The 13348-nt window shown below is 38.8% G+C and overlaps 1 protein-coding gene across 1 annotated transcript; it reads left to right on the plus strand.

Annotated features, from left to right (window-relative positions):
• Positions 1–8979: 8979 nt before the first annotated feature.
• Positions 8980–12630, plus strand: evx2 (even-skipped homeobox 2). The gene is made up of 3 exons (XM_052566293.1): positions 8980–9618; positions 10149–10387; positions 10860–12630. Exons 1-3 carry the CDS (start codon positions 9216–9218, stop codon positions 11466–11468), a joined length of 1251 nt encoding a protein of 416 aa, XP_052422253.1. The 5' UTR covers positions 8980–9215; the 3' UTR covers positions 11469–12630.
• The last annotated feature ends 718 nt before the right edge of the window (positions 12631–13348 follow it).

The raw sequence follows: 13348 nt of genomic DNA on the forward strand, positions 1-13348 counted from the left end.
AACGAGATGCTGCACTGCATTGCCATACTGAATATGTCACAGGACTGCTCTTCAGACAAATATTCCTGTTGATGCACCTGTGGGGTATCTATTAATAGCCCCGTGTTGCTGGCACATGCCCTGATGATGTCATCAACTATATTACAGACTATATTACCACTGTGTCAATTCTATCAACGTGTTACACACATTATTCACAGCTGGTCACAAATAAGACGTTTCCCAATGCACTGAGCAGTGCAGCATCTCGTTCTGCTTTCTAAGGAACAAGGTTACAGTTAAGTAACCGGGAATGTTTTGTAATCATTTCTATGAGTATGTCATAATCTATTGTGTCGAATGCAGCACTAGATTACATAAAACTAGCAATGAGATGCAGCCTTGGCCTGACGCAAGAAGCAAGTTATTTGTAATTTTAACAAGTGCATTTTATATGCTACAGTGGGACCTGAAACCTGACTGAATTTTTTCTTTTTCCATTTGCACTCAAGATTATGACTTTCTTCTTGAGAGAGTGGGTATGACTGTTGTACCATGGTTTTCACTAACCTTTTTTGAATTTGATGGGGGCAACAGCTTTTAATGTATTAGAGAAGAAAGTGCCCATGTTGCTAGTCATTTCGTCTAGTTCATGTCTATTTATGGGTACACACAGGGTGCGATTTCCCGGGGGGGATGCGTGGGATTTCCCCCTTTCTGGTCAATGTATCCCCGCTTCTGCTTAATTATTTTTATCCCCTTAATTAAATACCCCCCCCCCCCCCAAAGTGATCAGTGCTACAACACTAGTGGCGAGACGGATCACAAAACTTATCAAGGATCCATGGTTTGATTGAAGTCCATTTTATTTTAAAATGCGCCACTTTGGCTGGCTCATCCTCTCTGTATTCACCACTCTGCAGACTTGCTCAATGTCCCACCCATGGCACTTTTTGATTGGTTATACCTCACGAGTAATAGCCTATCAACACTTGCGAGACAGTTGAAGCCGGTCCGCTGGGCAGTGGAGTTGCAAGCTTGGCCACTTTGTCGCTAGATTTATTTTCCAAAAAAAGCGACTAGCGACAAATCTAGCGACTTTTTGGACAATCATTATTTAGTCTCTGAGACTCTCTGGTGCTGCCGCACGAGCGCAAGGTCTCTCTTTCCCAGCGCAAGCCTCTCTCTCTGTATCTGCTGTGTTCAGCGAGCACAGAGAGGAACAGCACTTTCAGTAAAAGAAAAAAGGATGTTCTGTTGCTTCTAACTCTATTTTACAAGCAAGTATAGCTGACATCAGTCACAGCACAACCACTGACTTTATCGTATGTTTATTTTATTTAATTAGTGCAGATTAATGTTTGAGAGCCGATTATGTAGTCTTAATGGACCGCATTTCAGTCATTATAATATTGATTCCATTGTCTGACAACAGAAACATTAAAATATAGTAATAAAAACAGTTTTATTGAGAATTAAATGAAATGGCAAAATTAAATTGCAGTATGTGAGCATAGGGAGGCAATACAATATGACACACTTAGGTCATACATATGCTAACGTCATCTAGGTCATGTTCTCATTATTTATTTTTATTAATTAAAATGTTTCAAAACACCCCCCCCCCCCCCCGCCTCTGTTTTTTTTTTTTCATAAATTGCACCCTGGGTACACAGACCAGTTGAGATAAATCAAGCAGGTTATTTCTTAAATCTATCTTTAGTGGTTGGAACAATAGTTCTTTCTGGATGATAACATGGAGCCATAAAGTTAATGTAGTAATATGTAGCATGCACAATACAAGAAAATGGTCAGTAACATCATCACTTTGAGGTACGATATCTATATTAGTAAGATCGGTTCTATGTGATATAATTAAATCTAGTGTATGATTAAAACGATGAACGGTGACATTTTGCTAGACTCCAAAAAAGTTTATTAGGTCAGTAAACACAAATCCTCATATCCATCATTTGTATTATCAACATGTATGTTAAAATCTCCAACATTTAAATTTACATTTAGTCATTTTGTAGACGCGTTTGTCCAAACCAGCTTACAATTGGGGAATACATAAAGCGATTCTTCTTAAAGAGGCAAACAGACACAGGAAATGTTTTAGGCATTGTTCAAATAAGTACATGCTAGAAAGAGAAGGAATAAATAAAGAAAAATACTTTTTTAGGGGTACATAACATACACAGTTTCACTTAATCTCATGTTAATCTTGGGCACTTATAGAGTAGTAGTGCATCCTTCATATGTCCAAAAATCTGATAGTTTTATCATATTTATAAAAGAAAAATACAGCTTTCAGATTCTCTTCGGAAAAAGCTGAGCTCCTGGAGGCGTGCAGTCACTGAAATGACGAAAACACACAAAACGCACTTGCTACACTCCGTTGCTGCCCTAGAAAAACAAACTGCATCCACTGTTTAAGGATGAAGTCAAGCATTGAAAGAGATGATTTTTTACCTGTTGTTTTAAAATTGCCAGGGATTCAGCATTCCAGATAAGGGTGGGAAGATCATTTCACCAGCCAGGAATGGTGAACGAGAATGTTCTGGAAAGTGATTTTGAGCCTCTCTGTAAAGGTACTATGAGGCGTAGCTTCTGGAGGGGATGTAGGTTTGGAGTATTGAGTGGAAATAGGAGGGTGCTGAGCCTGTGGCTGTTCTGTATGCAAGCATCAATGTGTTGAAGATGATGCGAGCCTCAACCTTTCTGATGTTGTGCAATGCAAACCTGCAAGATCAAGCAGTCTTTGCAATGTGGTCTCTAAATGTCAGCTGGTCATCAAAGATTACACCCAAATTTCTGAACGAAAAATGTCAGGGTAATTGTAGAAGAACCTAGCTGGATGGTGAAATTATGCTATAGAGTTGGAGTGGCAGGGAAGACAAGAATCCATGCTGAGATGTCCGCCAGGCAGCAAGAGATTCTGGATCATCTGGTAAAATAAGGGATAGAGCTGTATGTCATCAGCATAGCAATGGTAAGATAAGCCATATGCCTGTATGATTGCACCTAGTGATGTAGTGTATATGGAGAAGAGAAGGGGTCCATGAACTGATCCCTGAGGAACCCCAGTGACTACCAGTTGTTGTGCTTTGGATACCCCCCCCCCCACCCACCCCCAGGCCATCCTGAAAGATCTACCAGTGAGATAGGATTGAAATTCGCAAAGTGGAGTCCCTGCGATGCCCAGAGATGAGAGGGCAGACATGAGGGTCTGATGATTGACAGTCTCAAAATCAGTAGATAGATCCAGCAAATTTGGAATCAGCTTTTGCAATCTGCAAGGCTTCTGTGACTGACAGTAACGCAGTTTCAGTTGAGTGGCCACTCCTGAAATCTGACCTAGCATCTAGTTTGTTGTTCTGTGAAAGAAACAATGATACTTAGTTGAAAACAACTCGTTCAAGCATTTTCACTATGAATGCAAGGAGAGAGACAGGTCTGTAGCTGTCTATAAGAGACGTGTTTGATTGTAGATTTTTTTGAGCAGTGGGGTTACCCAATCCTGCTTGAATGCAGTGGGGAAGGTGCATGAGGAGAGATGTGTTGATGATGTGTGTGAGTGCTGGTAAGAGTGTAGGAGAGATTGCTTTGAGAAGGTGTGAGGTGATTGGGTCTAGAGGGAATGTTGTAGAATAGCTGGAGAGAAGTTTTGACACTCCTCCCTCATGTGTAACATTAAGCAGAAGTATTTTTGCCATCAGTTATTTGAGAATTTGCTTACTATTCATATGGAGCGTAGCATCCTGGAAATGTTGTACGACAGGAGATCCGCTCGGACTCTGCTTGGCTGCAGCCTATTCTTGAGAAAATAGAAGAGCACGGTGAGTTCCGTATACTGACTGTGAGTGTGTTATCTTTCTATTTGCCTTGTTAGAAAAAGAAAAAAAAAGATTTTGTATCTGAATGGTGTTTATAATATTATAAAGTTATATAATACTTTTTTCAGTTTAAATTGGTTTTCAAAAGCTTCTTGTGCTATTGTGCCACCAATCTCACCCTTTTGTGCAACAGTAGCGCCATGATAACAGCACATGATCTAAAGCTAAATCTAATTCAATTAATTGGCAGAAGAAGAGTTTTCCCTTGTCCAAATACCCACACTTGGAGTCTTTGCACTTTACCACTTGACTACATTTATGACAAGTGAATGGGGTTCAACAACTCTCTCCCTGCAGAGAGTTGTGCGCTTAGCTGAGCGCATCTCAGCGTCTGCTCTCCCCTCTCTGCAGGACATCTACCTCAAATGCTGAAAAAGCAGAGTTGTTAAAATCATCAAGGACAACCACCTCAGTAACTGTCTTTTCACTTTGCTGCCATCTGGCAAGCGCTTCCATAGCCAGGCCATCAGGCTCCTAAACTCAAACTTGGCCAACATCTTCATGTCTCTACTTAATAATCAGTAAGATATTCACCATTCTCTACCTCAAATTGATATATTGACAGTGTCACAGCTTGTTTGCACATTCACCTCTTGTACATTCCTGTCTATCTTAATATTTAAGATCACTGTATAATTTAATGCACATTTTATTTTCTATTCTATATTAAAGTCTACAGTATACATTGTATTTTATATTTTATTATAATATTTTTTATTGTTTACTTTTATTTCATTCTTTGATACCTATATGTACGACCATTTCACACATTTCACTAGTGGTTATATATTTTCTATATAATTGTGCATGTGATGAATAAAATCTTGAATCTTGAAATGTCCCGTATTTGGCCAAAGTAGTCAAGTGAGGATGAAGACCACAAGTGTGTGCAGAACTTTTCATTACCTTATGGGACACACTTATAGCGTTGTAAAAATTGAAGTATTTGATTAGCTTTATTTTAATTTTAAAAACTTTGCATCCTAAAATCAACTTCTAAATATCTGTTCGGTAGTCCCTATAACAGGTGACACAATTTAAGCTGCTGTGCTTCTAACTACGGGATGAAAGGCATTTGCAAATGTTGTACAAAATAAATAGCACCACTGCTCATCTTTGCCCAACACTGTTTTTCTACCAAATTATATGTAATAGTAGCCTAAGATCTGGGCAAAAATCTCACGATTTATTCCAAAACATGATGCATGGTGGGAAACACTAAGCCACGAATAGCACTCTGGAGGGGTTTTAAAGATAGTGTGGATTTAGTGTGCGTTAAGGGCAATGCACTTTGGCGTTTTGAAGTCTTTCAAACTTAACTTAACTCTCAAGTGGTCAAGACTGCAAGTGTGGGTATTTGGACAAGACAAAAGTGATTTGGCAATGAAAATTATACTAAATAGGCAGCTACGGAGTATGCAATAAAGAAGTAGAAGATGACATTTACAAGTCGTGCTGTGGTGTGCTCTTTACGGCCCAAAATAAATGGCATCCATGCTGAGCATGGGTCTTGGTAGGCCTAGGTAGGTGCTTTTGATCAGGATAAAGATGTAATGGAAAGACACGTTTTGGCAGGCCAAGATATGATTAATATATGGCCATGCTTGGCAGCTGACGTTTCCACCCATGTTCTCTCACATTCTCTCTATTGAATGGATATGTTGTTATAGTGGCAGGCTATGTCCACACAAATCAGTACTTGCCACGGGTATGTTTATTAAACGCTTACAATAGCCTACAGATTGTGTCAAAGCAGGTTTTAATTGTGTCAAAGCAGTGTTAAACAGAAAAGAAGAGTACTAGAATAACGAATTAATATGTATTTAATTATGTATACATTAAGAAAACATTTTAATTAATAATTTAGAGTAAATATAGTATTAATACATGTTATCACATATTAACCATAAGTGTATTAAGGTTAGGTGTAATTTTGCAGTTGTCCCGAAGGTGGCTGCAAGTGTCTGTCTGTGTCCTTACAAGCGCACTCTATTTCTCCAGGAGCACTCATCTACATATACATCCTGCAATGCTTTTGAGAAACGCAGCCTAGTTCGCCTATTTTGCCACACTATAGAGAGCTGTAGTTTCAAGAAGATTGCGATGGCGCTTGCTTTCTCGGCACTATGGTTTTGGAAACACTGAACTGATAAACTATGCTGATAACGAATGAACTTGCAACCGACAAGTACTATAGACGCATCAAGATTCGTCTAAAGCATTACATAGGATTTTCAGCTTTGTTGCAGCTGCTTCATCAGGGCTATTTTTCATTTCAAAATGAACGTCAGGTGTGAAAGTGACGTGACATTCAGCCAAGTATGGTGACCCATACTCAGAATTTGTGCTCTGCATTTAACCCATCCGAAGTGCACACACACAGAGCAGTGTACACACACACACACTGTGAACACACACCCAGAGCAGTGGGCAGCCATTTATGCTGCGGCGCCCGGGGAGCAGTTGGGGGTTCGATGCCTTGCTCAAGGGCACCTAAGTCGTGGTATTGAAGGTGGAGAGAGAACTGTACATGCACTCCCCCCACCCACAATTCCTGCCGGCCCGGGACTCGAACTCACAACCTTTCAATTGGGAGTCCGACTCTCTAACCATTAGGCCACGACTTCCCCACCATTAGGCCACGACTTCCCCAGACAGGTGTGTTTTGTTATTTCATTGGCGTATACTGTAAAATTGTAAAAAAATAAAATAAAAAAACACCCATGAGCATTTCTATTTCTATCTCGCATTCTTGTGCATAGAGTTGTTTTTGTGTTGGAACTTTTGGTAAGTAAATTTTTTGGTAAGTAAATTTTGGTAAGTAGCCTAACTTTAAGTTTCACATTGACTGTGAATGTACATCTACTTAGTTGATCTAACAAATATGACATGCATGACTGACTATTAGCATTAAATATATTTTGTCAAGCCAGATGAGAAATATTTTAATGAAACTGCCCAGGACTTTTTGGGACATCAGTGTGTTTTTTTTTTTTTTTTTTTCAAAAGTTACATTGAAATTATATATATTGTGAGAAGTGGATAAATGAAATGGTCTTGACTTGAAAATAAAAATAAAAATAATCCTTCTCAACTTTCACCCTCGTGTCATTCCAAAAAATATAGCTACAGTATATGTTTTTTTGAGTCACACTGCCTTTTACTGTTTAGACATATAAAAAACTACTACGTAGGCTATCTACTTTCGTGTTCCACAGACGAAAGATAAGCAGACAGGCATGCATATGTGTTAATGTTGACACAATTAGTCATTTTTAGGTTAACAATTTAATTGAACAAGCGTCCTCCGACATGAGTCCCGTTAATCATAACGAGTCGTCTAAAAAGATTTTAGCATATATTTACTAGTTGAAATTTGTTATGCAATAACAAATTATCAAAATGTTTTCTTTTTTTTATTTAATTTTTATGTTTTCATTTGTTATGCAATAACAAATTAGGCTATACGTTAATAGGCTACCGTTTGTTTCCTTAACTGAAATGAAATGCGCTCAAGCTTTGGTAATCCAATGCTGCTGTTTATTTGCGAGCGTTTTTACTTAGACATTGGAGCTTTTTGAAAAACTTGTAGGAGAAAATACGAAAGCTGAGAATTTTACCAAACACTCTTGCATTTTGTAGACTGCATGTTTTAGAGGCTTCTACTCTACAACGTTAATCTAGTTTAGTTTTTTGTCCCTTTTGCAAGTTCCATTTGTCTGTCATTGGATTGTACAGATGTCACAATAACTATCTTAAATTATTATTACTAGGAAGAAATGGGTTGGTGTGTCTATTCTGTTGAACTACATCTAGGGGATGAACTAACCGAATTTTAGTTGTTGTATTATCTGTGAAAAAGCTGGCGAGGGCGCCAAAGAACGCAAAACGCGCGTCCCTGTCACGCTCCCCTTCTCTCTCTCCTTGAAGTGGATAACTTAACCTCGTCTTAAAGAGCCGCTCACGCCCCACGTTAACACTTGATTTGAGAGCGCAGACTACAGACTCAGCATCACATATTAAACATTTTTATTACCTATTTTACAGCGTTTGACACGTGTGCTAAAATGTCTATAGTCGACATATGCTATTGTGAGAAACGTTATTGGGTAAAATATTGATTCATTTTGCATATTAGATTAGATAGAAGTGTGATCAGCGATCTAGACTGGCACTGATCACAATTATAATCCCTATACAGTATTAATATCTGCATAGTATAATTATGTAGCAGTAAAACGTAAAGTCGACATCTGTTTATATCTGTGATAAAAGGTGTAGAACAAATTAAAAGGTTTTTTGTGTGCCATCACATAATTTTGGTTCAGTAAACAGGTAAACATGAATTTAATAAACGAAATTTGTCATTGAGGGTGATGAGTCAGTTTTAACTCTATGAAATGAGGATTCCATCAATTGACAAAAATAATGCATCAAGAAATTTTAGCAGTATCCAAGGCAAAAATAAATAAACAAGAAAGGTATTAGAAGACGACTACCAATAAAATAAATAAAAAATTCAACCAACAAATAATAAAAAATATCTATATAAGATTATATTTTGCAAACGCTTGAATTATAGTCTATCTCCAACAAATAAGAAAACCACGGTGTTTAAAATGGTCACTAAATTGAATGCGCCCAATATCGTTCTTTTGTAACGAACAACCATATTCACAACGGGATCTTCTAATTGGATGCAAAAAATCTTTAACTAATGCCTCTCATTCGGAAACGTCTGTGTGAAATAATCGACAGAGAAAGAAAAAAGAAACAGCTCAGAGAGAGGGAGAGCCAGAACAGAAGGAAGGAACAATAGAGAATCAAAGCATAATGATATTCCTAAATGAAGAGGGAAATGTTGCCGCGCTCATTTTATTAATCAGACTGTCAATTTCACCCCAGAGGCCAACCCCAGGAGCCATCTAAAACAGAGTCAGATCAGAAGCTGCTCTCCTCACTTCTTCTCTCTCTCTGCACCTGGATATACGCGTCTGGCCGATCAAGGGCCGACTCTATCAACCGATGACAGTCTCTCTCCTATTTATTTGCTTATAAACCTGTTACAATAAATGATCATTCGAACCGCGTCACGCGCACCTTTAACGACGAAGGCGCAAACCACTTTTTGATGAATGACTTTCTGGAGCAGAGAGGATGTGCGGGTCATTTTGAGCAGTCATTCGTTGCCCACACTGGCATTCCTCTGTTTTTAGCTACCAGCTCATAAAGGTGTTATATTATTTAAAGGCGGCAGCTGAGCTGAATGCGGATTAGATCCGCCACCAGTCATCGGAGCACCAGCCCTGGGACTTTGGATTTTTTCTGCACGACTTCATGATGGAGAGGATAAGAAAAGAAATGATTCTGATGGAAAGGGGACTACACAGTCCAGCGGCAGGAAAGAGGCTCTCTGACTCGGCCGGGAACGCGGTGCTCGAGGCCCTGGAAAATTCTCAGCACGCAGGTCGCCTCAGTCCGAGAATAACTTCAGCCTCGCTGCACGGTAACCTCGGGGATATTCCCACCAAAGGCAAATTCGAAATCGACAGCTTATTCGGAAACCACCACAGCGACAATACCTCCTCCACAGAGGTTTCATCCTCCGAAAACAGGAAGAAAATAAACCTGTACCCTGAAGTTTCTCCTGACTCCGATATGAACAGCGATGTGGAAGTGGGTTTCCCGTCTCATCGCTCACCGAGCAGTCTCAGCCAACAGAAGGAAAACAATAGCAAAGGTAAACAAACGACATGGAAACTTTGATGGAGTCGTTTATACATTTGTTCAAATGATCATTTGAGTGGGCATCACAAAGTTTCAAATATAGCCCTCATTGGAATTTGTTTTATATTATTTTTCAAATGCATGTTTTCATACGTTATGTTATAATTTATGGTAGCATTTCCCAAATACTTTTTTGTAAGCTTTGCAAGTATTTTACCCTTGCCTTAGACGAATTAAAATCATCTGTGATTGCATTGTGTGTCCCATTATGTGAATTTTGCAGTGTTAAATTGATGCAAATCGGTGAATGCGTTTGTCTTTTATTTTTGTCTTAAAATCATTTTGATTTTCTGAGAAAAAAAAGTTAAATGTAATCCCAACATATTTCAGATGAATTGCACTTATAAATAAAACCACACATATTATTTTACGTGCTTGTGTATTTTATTTTAATGTACCTTACAAATCAACGTGATAAAAGACTAATATGCATGTTTAAAATATTACGCATTTGTATTTTATATCTTCCATTATTCGATTTAGGTTTTTCCGACAGTAATTCAGGAGCTTCAAATACAAGTTCATCGTCTCTGTCGAATATGAACGGCTCCATCAGTAACTCCAGCAGCTCGAGCGCGGATCAGGTGAGGAGATACCGGACTGCGTTCACCCGAGAACAAATCGGAAGACTGGAGAAAGAATTTTACAGGGAAAACTACGTCTCAAGACCCAGGAGATGTGAACTGGCCGCTGCATTAAACCTACCCGAAACAACAATAAAGGTATAGGTCTAATTTGTAATGTTTATAAAATGTTTAGCTAATATTAACATTTCACAGCCACCAGCATAGATTACAAAAACAAAACAATGCAATTGCATATGGCAATTATCAATCTAAAAATGAATCCGTTCCACTAAATACTGTTTACAGAGAACGTGCAGTCTGTTCACATCAACAAAATCTGTTATTTTTTTTGTCTGATGCAAACCTGCCTAATTTCATCTGTGCTCACGTTACCTATCAACCACAAAAACAGCCCAAAGGGGGTACATTAAAAAAATTATTGGTCGATTCGTAAAGGACACAAATAATCCTCTGATCATAAAGCTTAACATTAAAGCTATGCAAAAACTGAGTTCTGAGTTTGTTTTAGCCATGCTAAACGGTAGAGTTTAATTGTTTTGTTCTCGTCTCTCGCCACTGTTCACCTCATCCCTAATTGTTACCTGTGTATTTCTGTGGATGCGTGTAGGTGTGGTTTCAGAATCGACGAATGAAGGACAAGCGGCAGCGGCTCGCCATGTCCTGGCCACATCCCGCCGATCCCAGCTTCTACACCTATATGATGACGCACGCGGCCGCCACCGGAAGTCTGCCTTACCCTTTTCATTCCCACATGCCACTACACTATTACCCCCATGTCGGTGTCACGGCAGCAGCTGCCGCGGCAGCCGCCTCAGGAGCCGCTTCTTCACCTTTTGCTACCTCTATTCGTCCCCTTGATACTTTCCGTGCGCTTTCTCATCCATATTCGCGCCCAGAGCTGTTGTGTAGTTTCCGGCATCCAGGACTATACCAGTCACCGGCAGGTTTGAACAGCTCGGCGGCGGCGGCAGCGGCGGCGGCGGCGGCCGCTGCAGCAGTCAGTGCGCCTTCAGCTACCGGGCCGTGCTCATGTCTCAGCTGCCACAGCAGTCAGGCCGCCAGCGCACTCGGCTCCAGGAGCACCAGCTCTGATTTCACCTGCACGGCGTCCGGCCAGAGGTCCGAGAGCGGATTTTTGCCATACTCGGCAGCAGTTCTCAGCAAAACCGCGGTGCCCTCACCGGACCAGAGAGAAGAAAGCGCGCTCAATAGATAGCTTAGTGCTGGCATGCACCCCTTCATTTGAAGCACATGCATTTATTATTATTATTTTTAAATTGAGGGACAGAATTTTCATTCTAGTAAGGCCTGTTACGCCCAGAATTATATTAAGAAAAATGTTTAAAATACACGAAATCTAAGGCCTTTTAAATATGTTGCAACACACGGTATTAAAACAGTGCGTTATAAAATGAGCTAAAATTACATTATTTTTTTTTTGTATATATTTTATTATATTGTAGTAATAATTTTATTTGTCCTTATTTATTATTATTATTATTATTTATTAATTACAATTGTATGCAAATATTATTTTCTATTAGACTGGACCACAGTAAAGAGGATATACACTGGTTGTGCCACTTTAGCTTCGGTTAAAGGACCAGTGTTGTTAAAGTGCTGCTGCTCGAGGGACACTCCCTGATGTAGGAGTGTGGCGCAGAAAACCTGCACTACTGCTACAATGTCAATTCTGCTGTTAATAATGTGAAGATTATGACGAAAATTGCCAATCATGTACCTTGATGGACCTCCTTTGAATGTGGAAATGTAAGAAAGTTCCCGTTCTGAGACTCGCTGTCAAAGCATAACAACCCGCTGTGGGAAGTCATTAGACAAGATAGATAAAAGACCTTGAGCATTTCGCATTGTTCTTGGTGTGTAGATTGTACAGTATTAAACGTGGTATTCGTTACCTGAGAATTCCTTTTTTTATTATTTAAAAAAAAAAGAAAGAAAGAAAAAAACCTTTCCACCGAGTCCTATTTCCAATCTTGTTTTTGGGACGTTGGTGGGCCTGGGTAGAGTTTCTCTCAGAGATGTTCCGCTGACGCGAGCAGTCTCATTAAATCCAAACCGATATTTCCATAATACTCCCAGTAGAGACTCTTCACTCACAATATAATGGGATTATCCACACAACCCCAAACTTCAGACAAATTGCTCATGCATTTCTGTCTGCATACATTTTTTTTCCACGGAAGGCGGAATTCTGCCTTACATAAAACCACATTTTAAAAATAGCAAACTAGCACTTGTACAGATCAAATGGTGAGATATTTTGTCATAACGCATAATCACGTTTAAATTGTATTAAACTAAAATTCTGACTTTGATTCGAAATTATTAGCTTCACAGATTTTACCCTCTTTATTATTATTATTATTATTTTTTTAATTCAGTGACTGGCTGGATATTTATTTAATTTTAGGAATACACCATTGTTTTAGGTCCTAAATCTGACATTAATTCGCCAGACTACAGAACAATTTAAAAAAAGAAATATTAGGCCTGAAATCATGTTGAAATCACTCATTGTATATAAAGTACATTACGTTGCTGTTTTCATTTCAAATGGAAAAAGAAAACAAACAGATTTTTTTTATTATTATAATTATTATGATTTTATTACTGAGTTTTTGCGCGGGGCTGGCTGCCGTCTGTTCAATGAATGACAATACTAAAATCCCAGTGTTTTGCTCCTATCCCAAGGGTTCGACTCTGTACATTACGTCTCTGTATTTTACATATTGCCGACTGTATGAATTTTCATATTTTCACTTGAGAAAAATGTGCAATATAGAAATGTATATTATGTTATTTATTGATGGTGTTGTTCTTGGAAAATAAATATTTAAAACGCAAATTTTAATATCGTTATCATTGTGCACGTTGCAAATGGCTAATTGCAGTTTGAACTGAAAGCATTAAAAGGCGAGCAAATTCAAAATCAAATGTAACAGATGTTGCCTACAACGTTTCATTCACAAATGTCCACTTCACACACCTTTATATTACTTACATTTCTAATTAAGTGTTTTGTTCCGTAAACAATAATAGCCTACACGTAAATCCATTTTTTTGATAGTACATTTT

This window comes from Carassius gibelio, chromosome B9 (genome assembly GCF_023724105.1).
Source record: "Carassius gibelio isolate Cgi1373 ecotype wild population from Czech Republic chromosome B9, carGib1.2-hapl.c, whole genome shotgun sequence".
NCBI classification, from domain to species: Eukaryota; Metazoa; Chordata; class Actinopteri; order Cypriniformes; family Cyprinidae; genus Carassius; species Carassius gibelio.